Here is a 14401-nt window from a genome sequence, read left to right as displayed (position 1 = left end):
TAATGATCATCTCCATAGCTGTTTTTAATTTATTTTTTTTTTATTATGGATATAATCATGTGTTTGCTTGGAGAAAATATGTTGTGTTTATTAGGCTATTGCTATGCCCACTTTTAGAATATCACTGTAAGGCTGTCTCACATAGATGATCTCTATCATATCATCAGTCAGCTTAGAGCAGCTACTGCATTTCCTTGAGCCCCAGGTAGGAATGATTTGGGCTCTGCTCAGCCACAAGAGCTGCAGATAGGAGCACTCACACCTTGCAGCTGCTGCTCTTTGGACAAATAACGTGGGTGGGAAATTTCCCTGTTTCAGAAATCGTGGAGGGGTGGAGCTCTGACTCAGTGCAATAAAACACCTGTTCAGCAACTTCTGAGACTTCTTCAAGATTGTAAATTTGTTTGAGGAGGCACTGGCACCTGTGAAGCCGAGTACTAAGGTGCCATCACAGCAGCTGCTTTTAATGTAGCAGCGATCTCGATGGCATCAGCCTCTGCCTTACCTCAGGTAAGTGGAAAACAGAACAACCTGCAGGAGTCTCAGAGTTTTTATTCAGATTTGCCCCAATCTACAACAGGTCAAGTCTCCTGTTATCTGTAGGACATAAATTTCTAGGAAAACAAGATTGTCCTTTCTTGAATATTTGCAGTTACCAGGACCTGGAGTCAGAATCTTTCCGTTGGTGCATTCATTTTATTCACCACAATGAGGAGGTGCAAATTGCCTGTTGCACATTGGAATGCTACAGCGGGGAATTGAAATAAGTAAAAACCATTGTTCTTTACTCTCTTTTTCATCCCCTGTTCTTCTTCCCTCAGCAGAACTCAAGCAGAAAATCAAGTCCCTTGGAAGATGAAGAAAGAAAATGGATGAGGCACTCTGTAGCCACAAGTGATGATGCTAAGGTACCGTATTTCAACAAACTAAAAATATAACCAATGCTTTTTTGAGAAGGGTAGGATCTGTTTTCCACCCCAGATTTGGTTATTAAAGGTTCACATGGTTATGTAGAAATAGGAATATTTAATGAAATAAAAATTTTCTTTAGATGCAACATCTGCATAGTATTAATAACAGAATGTGTTGTTTTGATGGGTTTATTCCTTAGAGAAATCCCTTAGTGAAAATGTTCTCAATTTGCTGTTAAAATGAGATTGACTTTGGCATTCTTCTACTGCTATTACTCGAATGGAACTCCAGAACAAATGGAGAATGTTGGCAGAGTCAGAAAGTCAGAGCATGGTTGTTGGTGAACCTTTGGGGTTTGGTCATTAATGCCAGTTTTCAGAACAAATGCTTGCTTTGTTCCCTGTGCACCTCTCCACAATGAAAGAACAACTCTTAGGCTTTGCAGGGCCTCTGGCAGAAATGCAGTCCCATCAAACATGTAGCAGCTCTATCAGTGATGGTTTTTGCTGGTGGCATTGTGTCAAACTGCCTCAAAGTAAAACATGGGGACTCCAAACAAAAAAGAAAACCTACTTTTGATAGCATCTTAAATGATGTGTGATTCAAGTATCTATAGCTTATATATGCTTGGTTGTTTGTTTTATTTTTTTTTTTTGGTGTAGCCAGACTACCAAATGAACAGAAAACTACAACCATTGTCTTGCCTATGTATGTCACAACCTTATCAAACTGATTATCAAACTGATCTCTTGTTAACAGCATGCTGGCAGCTCCTACAGATGGGTATTAGTGTACAAAAGGTACAAACTACCAGTGGGGAGTGAAACGTGCTGTAAAGGGCAAAGTGGCATAACCAAAACTGACATGGCATTTAGCTGTTCCTAATTTGCTCTGTGTATATGTATGTGTGTATGCTAAAGCTCAGCAATAGAATGTGCTAAAGCAGGAAAAGCAGCTGTTGGGGAAAACAATGGCCCAATCTTCTCAGCAGTTTTGTAATTATTTAATGTATTCATACTGAAGTTCTAAGTTCTCTTTTGATTTAGAATATCCATGACTAAAAGCAACCAACCCCTCTTTACCACTAACACAGTTACATTTACATAAAGATTGTTAGGATCTAGCATATGTTTTAGAACATACATGAAGTAATAAAAAAATTCCTGTGGCCATAAACTCCTGCATGTAAGGCTATGAGACCCTTTCCACAGCTTCAACTCATTATTCATGCCATAATTTCTCTGTGCCAAATGAAATTCTGAAAGTTCTGTTTGCTCTCCACAGGCGTTTAACAACAAAATATTCTCAGACATTCTTTATTTATCTCCTGGCTTGGAATATATCTTCTCTCCTCTGTAATAAATCTTGACAGAAAACTGGCATTAAAGGAACAAACTTGTCTAAACTGGCTGATTTCTGCCTCTTACAGGTATTAGGTTTCCTGGGCAGCTTTTGGTAATTGCCTCAAATTTTGCAAGTTATAACTTGCCATCTTCAATAGGAGGATAATCATTAGTAGACAGCTATTAGAAAGGATAACATGCTTGTAGCAGACCTTGAGTTCCAAAAGAAGCAAGCAGGTATAAAGCTTTCCTTAATGCAAATGCTCAAACATTTGCCTAAGTACTTGTTTCAATTTGAGAGGACTTTGCATAGCTGTGTGATAAACTGAATAATTACTGGATTTCGTTTAGAAAAATATGCCTGGGGCTGTGCATGGAATTTAGCATTTGCCTACCCATAGTGCAAAGCCAAATATGCTTCCCTGTTAAATTTTCAGGAAACTGTAACAACAATTCACAGTTGTGTGGAACTGATAATGCTGAGATCTTACCTCTGCTGTTTAGAACACAGCCATGTAAAATATCCTGTGCTTTGCAGATGACTTTGAACAACAATGATTAATTTCTCGTTTAGTTTTGGTATATACCCACCCAGAAGCTGAGATATTCTATTCTTTGTAGCCTGATGAAGAGAATGCATTTTTTTGGCACTTAGCCCACGTGTTGTTTTGGATGTGCTGCTTCTGTATTCCACAGCAAAAAGTGTTAGCATTTTAACCAGTCAGCTCACTGAAAACATTCTGATATGGTTCCTGGCCAGAAACTTGAGCTCATGGGCAAATCTTATAGTTATATTAGCCACTATTTAACTTGCCTTTCAATTACCCAGAATTTTATAAAAACATCAATCTTTCCATTTTATTAGACAACTTCATAGCCTGGAAATTACTGCATTTTTTGTGCAATTTCCTTTTATGACCTTCATGTCTTTTGTTCTTATAGTGATAGAAATTATTTGAGAAGTTATAAGCTAAATTTTGGCATGATGGATTCCCCATGGTCCAATGCTCTATGCACTTCAGCTGATGTACTGTCTTGTCTCACTGATTTCTTATGCTTTGACCTTTTCTTCAGTCTTTGACTTTTGTCACAGTAGCAGCACCTTTGCATGTGCTTTCTCTTATTTCACTTGAGAGTTTCTCCCTGTTGTTTTAATTGAAGTTTCTCAGAAAATAGATAACATCTCCTAATTACTTCACATCTTCAACCAGCTCTCCTCTATTTCACTTCAGATGTTTTTCCAAATTTTGGTCATTAGCTTTCATAACAACTTCTTTCTTTGGCCACCCTTTCTTGTTGATAATATTTCATGTGTAGGGACACATATTGAGAAAGTAAGAAAATTACAGCCTGAAAAATATTCCAGGCTGGAGCTTTTCAGCTCTGTCCCAGCCGATAAGCTGGTCCAGCTCAAGGCTAGGGAGAATTTCTCCCAGGGTGATAATTTGGTCAAAATAAAAAGGAATTAATAACAAAGATAGAACACCTGTTGTGGTGTGTGACCAGGCCCTGGCAATGGGGTGTCTTCTCTCTGAACCAATCACCTCTTCTCTACTCTTGGAGTTGCAGTCATGCTACAAAACCAAGTGTGTTTCTGAATAAACTTGTCTCTTTCTTTCTATCATGAAAAACGACCATGTAGCTGTGCATTTTATTTCTGCCACACTTTAAAGGATTAAAACCCCATTCCACGGCTACATTCATGTTGTGATTTTACCAAGAATTACTGATCTATTTGTCTTCTGCCATTATCTGAACTTTTCCTTGAGCTCTTCATGAATATCAGTGACCACCTACCTACTGGTCACTGAAGTGGCCACCATTTCTTGACCCACTATATACTGTGCCTTCGGTATTATTTGTCTGAATGTCTTTTTGCAAATACACAAGTGGCATCATAATAAGTTTGGCCATTTCATAACTTCCACAGAACCTTGCTACTAGAACTACAAACTAACACTTCCCTGTTCCAAAATCTGCTTCATTTTAATGCTGTAATATTTTGTTTTCATTAATGGTTTGCTCAGAAGTCCTTTAAAAGTTCCTAATTATTTCACGGCCTGACTAATTCAAGGTGACTTTTTAAAATGCATATTATTTATAGATATACTATTTATACTCTCCCCTTTTATTGGAGATACTCAATTCAGGATCTGCTGAGAACACATTTGTATGCAGATTAAAGCTCTTCACGTAGCAGTAGCATTCAGACCTCAGGATTTGACAGAGTTTGCATTTTCTTTCCCCTGCAGAGCCTTGTCCTCAGACATTCACTGCAGTCATTTTATGTTACTCCTATCTAACAAGACCTGATACTCCTGTAATTACACATCAACTGCAGAACTTATTACTCAATACCATCTGAAATTTCTGAAATTCCTTCTTTTCATCTGCTTCTGTAGCCAAACATGGAGAGAGGGAGCCATCCCCAGTGCTGATTTACCCTTTGCTTTCAGTCTCTTTAGTACAACCATGATTCAATTCTCTTTCTTTTCTATAAACTTGAGCTGTTTTGATAAATTTTCCCCAACTGTTCTCACAGTCAGACACTCAGTATAACCACCTGTGCTGCAGCCATATTAAGCATTGTCTGCCTTCTCCTTCTTTGTGCTGCTTGCTCCAGCTGCTGCTAGGGGCCATGATGGGGATGTTCTCTGAAGATGGGAAATCACAGCTTTTACAGACCCAGATGGTCAGGCCTGGCACTTTCAACAAGGAATTGGAGATAGCCTTCTATGAAATGATTGTAGTCAAAACTATTCCATGTCTGTCAATCAGATAACCATCCTTGGTAAGGAAAAACCTCTGTTCCCACAAAGCAAACTAGGAGTGTTTGTCCAAAGCTGTGTGTTGTGTAGTCCTGAGACATCCCTAAGGTGTTAACACTCATCCTTAGTCATCTGTCTCTCATGAAAATGACAACTTTAAAAACAAGAAAAAAAACATGAAAAGACCTATCTCTTTCTCCCCTTCTCTCCATTTATCCAAGCACTGCATTAAAAGAAGAATCTTTTGTGTAGGCCTTGATTCTACCTACAACACAACACAGGCTGTTGGTCAACAGTAAACCAAATTTGAAGCATCTCTGATTTCTGGATTCACCAAATTTTGTCTTCATATTGGCTGCTGATGGTCATGTGTACAATTTAATGTTATGGCTAAATGAACTTTTTCAGCTTATTTATGCCATCTTAACTTTCCTATTCATCCTCTCTTTCTACACCTTCTCTTTGTGTGCATGGATAGCTACAGGCTTTAGGGGTCAATGAAGTTTGTGGAGAAAGTGCATTTTGCTGCCTATTATATTTTTGCTGTGATGCCAACTGGAAGAGACAACTTTAGCAGAACCATGGTTCTTTTCAGTGCTTGGTTGCATTACAATCAATACACACAGTCTGAACTTTAAAATACCTCTCCTTTGTTGTGTTATTTTGATTTTTTTTCAGCAGGAAGAAATGACACCTTACTCCTTGCTTACTGTAAGAATCATAAAGTTGAAAAACGCTCATCAGGCAGATTTTTGTAAGTACCAGATTTTTTTATTGCTATTACATTATTGTCAAATTACTGTATCAGCCCCTGCTTGTGCTGTATACTGCACAAATGCAAAACACTGAAGTCTTATTAGCTAAAAAATTACAGTTTAAGGCAATTGATTCCACAGAAAGCTATTTGCAATTTCAGAGATGTATTTGGTTATTGGGTTTTTACCCCATTATTTATCTGACAAGTTGGCTGTTTCAGGGGCTTGAAAACATCTTAACGCCAGTTTTAACAGATGTTTATATAACATGTCCATGACAAATGCATAAAATATAGAGCTGAAATACTTACACACCAATCCCTCTTAATTCTTTGGTTGTCTTGAGCATTGTGGCATCAGCTGACTCTTGCCCCCCCCAGTGAAAGATGTCTAGCAGAAATCTTCTGGGGACTGTGGTACACAGCACATTATTGCTGACATGCAAAGTGTCTGAAAATGTGTGATATTTGGACAGCCCTTCCTGGTGGTTCACATTCCCAGAGATTTTTCTCTGAGAATTTTCTCCTGCCATTCCTACATGTGTCTCATGAGCTTGGCACATCACTAATAACACAGTTTTGCATATCCCTTTACTATGCTGTTCTTCCTTCTCTTGTTTTGTATTATCTTTCCTTTTTGGGAGATCCTTATGAGGTTTGCTGAAGCCATAATATCCTACAGATAAAATTTCTCACCATCTCTTTGTATTCCACTCACTTTGGTGTTTCAAGAGCATGGATGTCATCCTTGTCAATTTTCCAGTCAAGTGGAGAGAAGTGTTCTGTTCACATTGTCTGTAATATTGGGTTGCAAAGAATAGAAAAAATATAGTATAGCAAAAAAGATCAAATTAATTTCTATTCCTTTTGAGAGCTATGAAACACTTGAAACACTGCATGTATGTGCAAGATCTCACCTTCATTCCTTTGAACTGTTGATTTAATTTATCTATCATCTGTGATCTAGAATGAAAATTGAACAAGATAAGAACCGTGATTCAGCTGCTTATGCAAAGAGATTGCACAAAATAAAATGATGCTGCATTCTCAGAAAATAATGTTAGAGTTGTGACCTTGTCCTCCATCCTGAGGCCAGGGAGATTTCTGAGAAGTCTCCCTTAGTGAGACGTAGACATTTTGAAAATCCCTGTTAGTACCAAAACATACACCCCTGGAGCAGAGCTCAAGACATGTGAGCTCAGTTTTTAGCTCTGTTTATGGACTTGTTGCGTAAGAAGTTTAGGCAAATTTATACATCAAAACATTCTGTGCCTCTGTTGCCCTGTTTACAAAACATAGAATATGTTCTCCAACACATTTTATCTCTCTCTTATCTGTTTAGGTGATGTGCTCATTTTGAATCTCCTACTATTGTAAAGAGATTTTAATTTAAGATGTTCGGTAAGGCCTAGAAACAGTGGGAAGTATTTTCAGATTCTTTTATTAATTGCCAGTAAATAAGGCTTGGGGACCAGCTGGTGAAGAAAAAGATGTCTTTTCTTTCTGTCAGTAATTCCCCAGCTACTCTGTGAGCCTGTTTCCTAAGGATGTCAGAGAATGAAGCACTGCAGAGCAGGATGCTGTTGAACAAGGAAGATAAACAAACATTAGATAGTTTTTTGTTGACTGAGTAGCAACTTACCTCTGCTTTCAAAGAGGTTGAAGTCTCACAGGAAAAATAGTGTGATGCTCTGTGATTTAAAAACTTAAGTAGGATTCAAAAAAGAGAGAGTGTAGCTTTCAAGTGCTTGATTTTGCACTGCTATTGATGTTCTTTGAGCTTAGCATTTTTATTTCAACATTTGAATGCATTTGAAGTATCAGAAAACTAAAATAACTAGACATGCTACTGTGTGCTAATGAGAATAATAAAATCATATTTACCTAGCTTTTTCTCAGCAATATGATCTTTCCCCTGGAAAACTGATCATAAGCATCTGATATAGATGCTATCTGATTTAGATATCTGTAGAAGAATGACGACTTTTGTAATAACATATTTCAGACTTCCCTAGATTTTGTGTTTCCCTGTGTCAAATCCAGGAACAAGCCACTTTTTCAATCAAGTGCAGCTGCTTCTGAGTTGCTTTTTCTGCCTGCATGCTAGATTCCAAGTTTTTTCAGCATGTTCAGTGCTCCATTCCATGGTTTCCATTCCTCTATTTGTTGCAAGTGGAGTTACACTAGGTCATTTGGTTATAGAGTTTCTACATTTTTATTTGACTTGCCAAATCCTGACTTCAGGGAACACCACTTCTGTATATTTCCACTGATATGCCCCACTATCACATGCATTCAATTTAATCTTGGCTGCTTTTTAAAAATATGCACCTCAAAATCCATGGGATGTGTGTTTCACAAGCCTGGGATGAAATCCAAGTTTATCCTGAAATCTGATGTTACACCTTTGCCTGTAGACAACACGTGCTGACAGAGTTTGGCACACAAAGAAAAAAATTAAGCTGAAAACAGTTCACTCCTCCTGAATGGGTCAATTGGCCCCTTTCATATCCCTGCTGTCACCCCACCCCTTTTGGTCTCCTCTATACTCCGGTGATGTCCCTCTCCAAAATCTGCTTCATGCTACATATAATTGGTTTCTGTCTAGTCTGATCTTACCATGCAAATGCTCTTGACAGATCTGGGCTAATTATTTTCCACTGTACTCCCAACTAACCTTTATGCCAATTAGTAATCATGGGTCAGACTCAAATGTTTCTGGCACTCCCTGATCTCACTGTGGGCACTGGAGAGGAGGACACCAGATAAGATCACTTACACTCATCCTGCTGCCCTGCAGGCACTCAGTGTCATCACCAGGCTCCAGTGCTCTATGCAGCTTGGCTGTGAAGGTGGTGGGGTACAGGAAAGGAATAAATTCCATTAGAGTCTCTTGCAGTCTGGCACTAGTTTTGCAGTGGTATTCCCCTCCTCAGTCCAAGACTGCATGTAGCCTTCGGTAAAAGAATTACTTTTTAGGTCATTGGTGTGTCCATTTGCTCCTTCTCAGCTGGAAGTCAGTGCTAGTGCTTTTACAGAAGCTCATGTTTCATAACTCTGTTCATGGTGTCACTTCTACAGAACTCCCCATATGTGGGAGGAATAGCTGGTCAGGATGAGCTGACAGGGAAAATGATGTATTAGCTTCTTTTCTTGCTGCTGACAGCCCTTCTAGTGACTGTTTCCCAAAAGAATGGAAAAGGAGCTGGGTGATGGGAGAGGAGGACCACGGGGGCACAGACTCCAACACCTTCCAGCTGCTCTCCTTAAACAAGTGAGTTATTGGGTGGCCACACAGAGCTGCACCAAGCTCCCAGCTCTGCCCACTTTCACTGTCATTGGCACTTACTTGTTTTAGGGCAGCCCCTAAACCCCACAGTTGAAGCTGACACCCTGTCCCTGCTCCATGGACAGAGAGGATGAGTGAGGGGATCTGCCTCATCTGGCATGCCTGAAGCCCAGGCACCAAGAGAGGGGATTCGCCCTGAGGCAATGGAAGTGGAAGCAAACCTCTTCCAGATCCTTGGGCTGCACAGTGAACAAACCTGCAGTTACATCATCTCTCCAGCACTACTTAGTGCCATGTGAAAGAGAAAAACTCTGCTGGACTCCACTGGATCTCACCTAATTCTGAGAACCTGAGTAAAGAGGTCTCTGTGACAGTCCTGCTCTGAAACTGGCAGCCTACATGGTACCAGCTGATTCACATTCCAAGAGATGACCTTTGCTGCTGAGTGCATGTTCAGGCTCATTGACACACATGAGGTGAAATCTGGTGGTGTCAGCTCTGGCATTTAGCCCCGCTGGTACTGATGTTTGCAATGCTCTTCCTGGGCTGCAGAGCTGAATTTGAGATCTGTGTCCCAGTAATAAATTACTTGGAGTGAGCTTCAGGTTGACAGGCACTTTTTTTTCTGGGACACAGTGACTTCTCTGAGAGAAGTCTTGACAGATCAAGAGGCTGTCAGAGCTGAGGTAGGAAAGTTAAAGTCTTGGGCTGAAATGTGACTGTACTCAGTTGTATTTTCTACTGTAGAAAACAGGCACATGTGCAAACTTTCTCAGCTGTGGAAACAAACCTGTTAGTTTTAACTGGGATGTCAGAATAACCACTCCTCTCTCTTGACTCTTCCTTTTGTTTTCAGTTCTTCCTTTTTCACCTTTGAATGAAGAGAGACCTTGTATACTTATAAAAAAAGGAGCTCAGAGCCTCTGCTCTAAGATCCTATGAAATTAATTTGTGGAAGCTTTTGTATTATCCCTTCAGAAGAAATGAGTCAGTTCTGTAGCAGTACACTTGGAGCCTTTGCAAATCAGAGTCATTCTCCAGGGACATTAAGGGTTATTTTTCCTACAGAAAATAAGTGCAAAAAATATTAGGGAGATTATAGCTAGTGCAGGTGATACTAATGTCCCTGTCCCAGGAAAGCAAGTGATGCCAGTGGGAGCAGGATGGAGTGGTGACCCGGGGAATTTTGGAATTTTGACTGCAACAGGTACTGCACCCATTGAATCTGCTCCAGGGAGAAAATCCTACTTGGCCACTTGATTTAAATGACTGGATTGGGTGAAGGGCTCATCCACATGGGGATTCATTCATCTCTGGTCAAAGACATCACTGATTAGGCACAGTAGATCTATGAGCTTTTGTTATTTCCACAAGCAAGCCACAGAGAATAATATTGTGCTTACAAATAGTATTGCACCAGGATGCTGGTAGAGCTCTTAGCCAAGTTCAAATCCTCTCTCAGATAGCAGTAGTAGGTAAATCCTTAATACTGTTTGTATTGTACTAAGCTGGTGAGGGAAAATGTTCCCGAAGATGGTGTCCAGAAATTGAGAAATGGGAGCGGTTCTCCTCCTCTTCTTGGGCAAACTGTAGTAAACCAGGATTCAAGGAGAACCTGTCTGTGCAGGTGAAGAATATTTCACTAGGAGAAAATTATTTCTTGCTTTTGGTGTTACGAAATGCAGTAACAGGACAGATGGGATTTTGTCGTTTACATTCATTGTTTTTATGAGACTAGTTTTTCTTACATGCTTTGGTTTTCAGTGCTGTAATTTTCTCCTTACCTGTGATGGAGATGAGTGATTTTAGCACGTGATGGTTCATCTCAGGTACACCCTGCAGAACTGTACTCTCACAGAGTAGCACACATGGCTGCAGTTCTGAACTACTTCTTTTGGTCTTGTATTTTTAACCCATCTTTAGCACTGAGACAGAGTTGAGAAGCGGTCTCACTATCATACAAATTAAATCAGAAGCTACAAATTGGAAAAGGACATCAGGGTCCCTTAGTGCTGACTTTCAAAGAGACTGTGAGTTCAGATGTCTCAGCATTCACATGAGGTGACATTATGGCATCAGGGAAGTTGCAACACGTGCACTGAAATAAGGGCCTGGCATGGCATAAAACTGCTAAAAGAGCCCAGCAGCTGCATTACAACTGGAGCATGAAGAAAATGCAAATAGAAATTTTTTGTATTAGCTCTCAGGTAGCAATGAATAGACTGGAACATTTTCAGTAGCTCTCTTGTACACTTTTTTCAGGGATAAGAGGGAACAATGTAAGCTGATTAGTAATTTCAAGGGCTCCCACATAATAATGATGTCATAGGCATCCTGGTATTCAGCAGACATTCAACTATCCTGTTATTTTTATTTATATCACTGTTTGCCTCACAGTTTAGCCTCAGTTTAAGGGGACTGCCACGTCTACAGAAATACATAAGCTCAGTTAGAGTCACAGCATGGGGATATAGTGTGTAAAATTAAAGGAAGACATGGAAAATCACAGGAGTCCTATGGAAAACAGTAACCTCTCCACATTGGTAGGGACTGTAGATTGTGGCAAAACCACATGTGGCATAGTTCCCTTTCTTCACTGGAAGAGAATGTACTTTGTCCTACAGGTGAGGTGGTATCATCTCACCCCATCTTCAGGTCAAATTTGCATACAGGAGTTACTAACGCTGTTATGTAATTTGTCTGTGGCCAATTAGCCTTGTTACAGCAGAATCACACAGAATGAGGTGTGAAGGCACTTCTGGAGACTGTGTAGTCCAGACCCCTGCTGTAAACAGGATTGGCTTCAGTAGGTTGTTCAGAGCGATTTCCATTTGGGTTTTGACCATCTCCAAGGGTAGAGACTTCACCTTTCTGAGCAATCTGTGACAGTGTGTGGCAATGTTTACAGTGTTGTGGTAAAAATGAAATTTTTACTTATGTTTCAGTGGGATTCCCTGCGTTTTGTTTTCTGTCCATTGCCTTTTATCTTTCACTGTTTCCTCTCCCTGATCAGGTATTTACACAAATTGATAAGACCCTTCTCTGCTTCAGGCTGAAGAGTCTCAGCTCTCAGCTTCTCCCCATAGAGCAGATCATCCATTCCCCCATTTTCTTTCTGGACTTTTTTGTCCAGCTCACTTTAGCACATCCTTACCTCTCTTGTAGTGGGGAACCCAGAGATGTGGCCTTTGCCAGTGCTGAGCAGAGAGGAAGGATCACCCTTCCAGCTGCTGGCTACTCTCCTGATGCAGCTCAGGAGGCTGCTGGCCTCGCTGGCCACACCTCACTGCCTGCTGTTCAACCTGGTGTCCACTGCCATGCACAGCTGCCTCTGTGCAGAGCTGCTGTCCAGCTGGTCAGCCCTCAGCCCATCCTGCTGCTGGGGTTTTGCCTCCTCATCTCAAGGACTTTGCTTTTCCCTCAGTGAACTTCATGAGGCTCATTTGGCCAGTCCTCCCACTTGCCATTCAGGTCCTTTGGAATGTGTCAACCACTCTCCCACAGCCTTCTAGTGTGCCAAGCACTCCCCCAAATTTTGCTCCACCTGCAAACTTGCTGAAGCTGAACTCTGTCTCATCGCTCACATTGTTAATTTAACACAGATGTTAAACAGCACTGGCCCCACTGTCAGCCTCTGGGGTGCACCAGTAGAGACTGGCCTCCACTTGTACTTTGTGCTGCTGATCACAATCACTTGATCCTGGTAGTTAAACCAGTTTTTAATCCACCTCACTTTCCAGTCATCAGTTTGGCAAAAACTTGTCAATAGCTGATTTTATGTAAATATTTATGAAATCAACATGCATACTGAACAGTAATTTAAGAAAGTAGCCTCATGAAGATATTTTGCCAAAGAAAACACTCCAGAAAATAAGTAAGTTCCAGATAAAATAGTATCAAAAGATATTCATACTTGCTGCAGCTGTCCATTCATTGTTGTCTCAGAGATTTTGCACTGCCAGCTTTCTCTGTTCTAGCACGAGCCTTAATTTATACAGTGTGTGATGAAAAAATGAAATTTAAAACAAGGGCAAAGCTTTTGATTTTCAACACCATTTTGGTTTCCTCTAAGAAAAAGAAAGGAAAAGAAAATAATGTACCTTTGCAAGTTCAGCAAAAAATATAGAAATGTCTCCTTCTTGCACCCTATGATACCTAGAAACTAAAAGGTAGAGAAATTATGTCTTAAATCAGTTCAGAAGTGTTAATTTCTGAATTGCATCCCATCTCATCCACTTTGGCAGTTTTGGAGATGCTGGATTCGTGGTTTTGGAACACTTGAGCTTGGCAGTTGTTTGTGTGTTAATGAGAGGAGGGATGGTCCAGATGCCCCAAAGCCACATTCAGTTCTTGGCTGTTGCACAGGCTCTGTAGATCAGAGGCAGTGATACCATTTATCAGGCTGAGTACATCACAGCTCAGCAGGCTGTCAGGCAGCACGGTGAGGGGAGAACTTCCAGTTATCAGAGAAATCAGCAGCACAGCCCTCCCGCTCTTAGTAAATTAAATATTAAACTGGTAATTGCCAAAATCAACATATTATCCAGTCACCTCTATTGTGTTAAAATCTGAGACTCTGAAACATTGTCAGTGGAAATAATTTCAAAGACAGGCAATCTGCTACCTTCTAGAGAGAAAATTCTGGGCAGTATCAAGAAATTCCTTCAAGATTCAGCATGAAATGTTACATGGGGATCTCCCTAATTGACAGGCATGCTCCTCTGAGGATGTCCCAGTCACAGGGCCTCTGGATTTCAGACAACACCTTATTTTTAGGCAAAATATCCCAAAGCAATATATCCTGAACAAAGACATGGGGATGAACTCCCTTTTAACCTTGAGGGGCTGACTCAAGGCCTGTACCATGTTTACAGGTAGTAGGTGTTCTTCTCCCTGCCCATGAGATGGGTCTCTCTGCTACCAGACTCCTCCTCTTTTCTGGCCAAAGCCTGTGTTTGCAGAACAGGATGGATCAACCCTTCTAGCTGCCACTGGAAAAGTTCCTGTCCAAGGTCTGAGAATCCCTTTGGTTCAGGATCTTTGGGAGATGGTAACATAGAGCAAGTGCAGCCTCACTCCACTCCCTCCATCCACAAGATGCAAATAATTTCTGCCACTTCACTTCTCCTGGGAAGAGATGTGAAGTAGGAATTAGATTCCAGGTCTTTCAGGTATCAGCAACACCAGGAAAAGGCTCCAGTTCCTACTGAGCTCCTGAAGCAGCAATTGCACTGCTGGTAAGCCTCTCCCTTCCTACCCCACCTAGGGAGACGATGATCAAGGTCACTGGAATAATTAATTTTCTGTCATAAAGAGTTAATTACCAGGTATGTCA

General features: G+C 40.7%; 1 protein-coding gene across 1 annotated transcript in view; it reads left to right on the top strand.

Moving 5' to 3' along the window:
- Window positions 1-483: 483 nt before the first annotated feature.
- LOC106848939 (cytosolic phospholipase A2 epsilon-like) overlaps window positions 484-14401 on the top strand; it is a 32733-nt gene continuing 18815 nt past the window's right edge. The window contains exons 1-3 of the mRNA XM_014869198.2: window positions 484-510; window positions 822-908; window positions 5702-5777. Of these exons, the coding sequence (XP_014724684.2) occupies window positions 484-510; window positions 822-908; window positions 5702-5777 (190 nt within the window). The remainder of the gene's footprint in view (window positions 511-821; window positions 909-5701; window positions 5778-14401) is intronic.

Source organism: Sturnus vulgaris, chromosome 6 (genome assembly GCF_052056855.1).
Source record: "Sturnus vulgaris isolate bStuVul1 chromosome 6, bStuVul1.hap1, whole genome shotgun sequence".
Taxonomy (NCBI): Eukaryota; Metazoa; Chordata; class Aves; order Passeriformes; family Sturnidae; genus Sturnus; species Sturnus vulgaris.
This window is presented reverse-complemented; position numbering and strand designations above follow the sequence as displayed.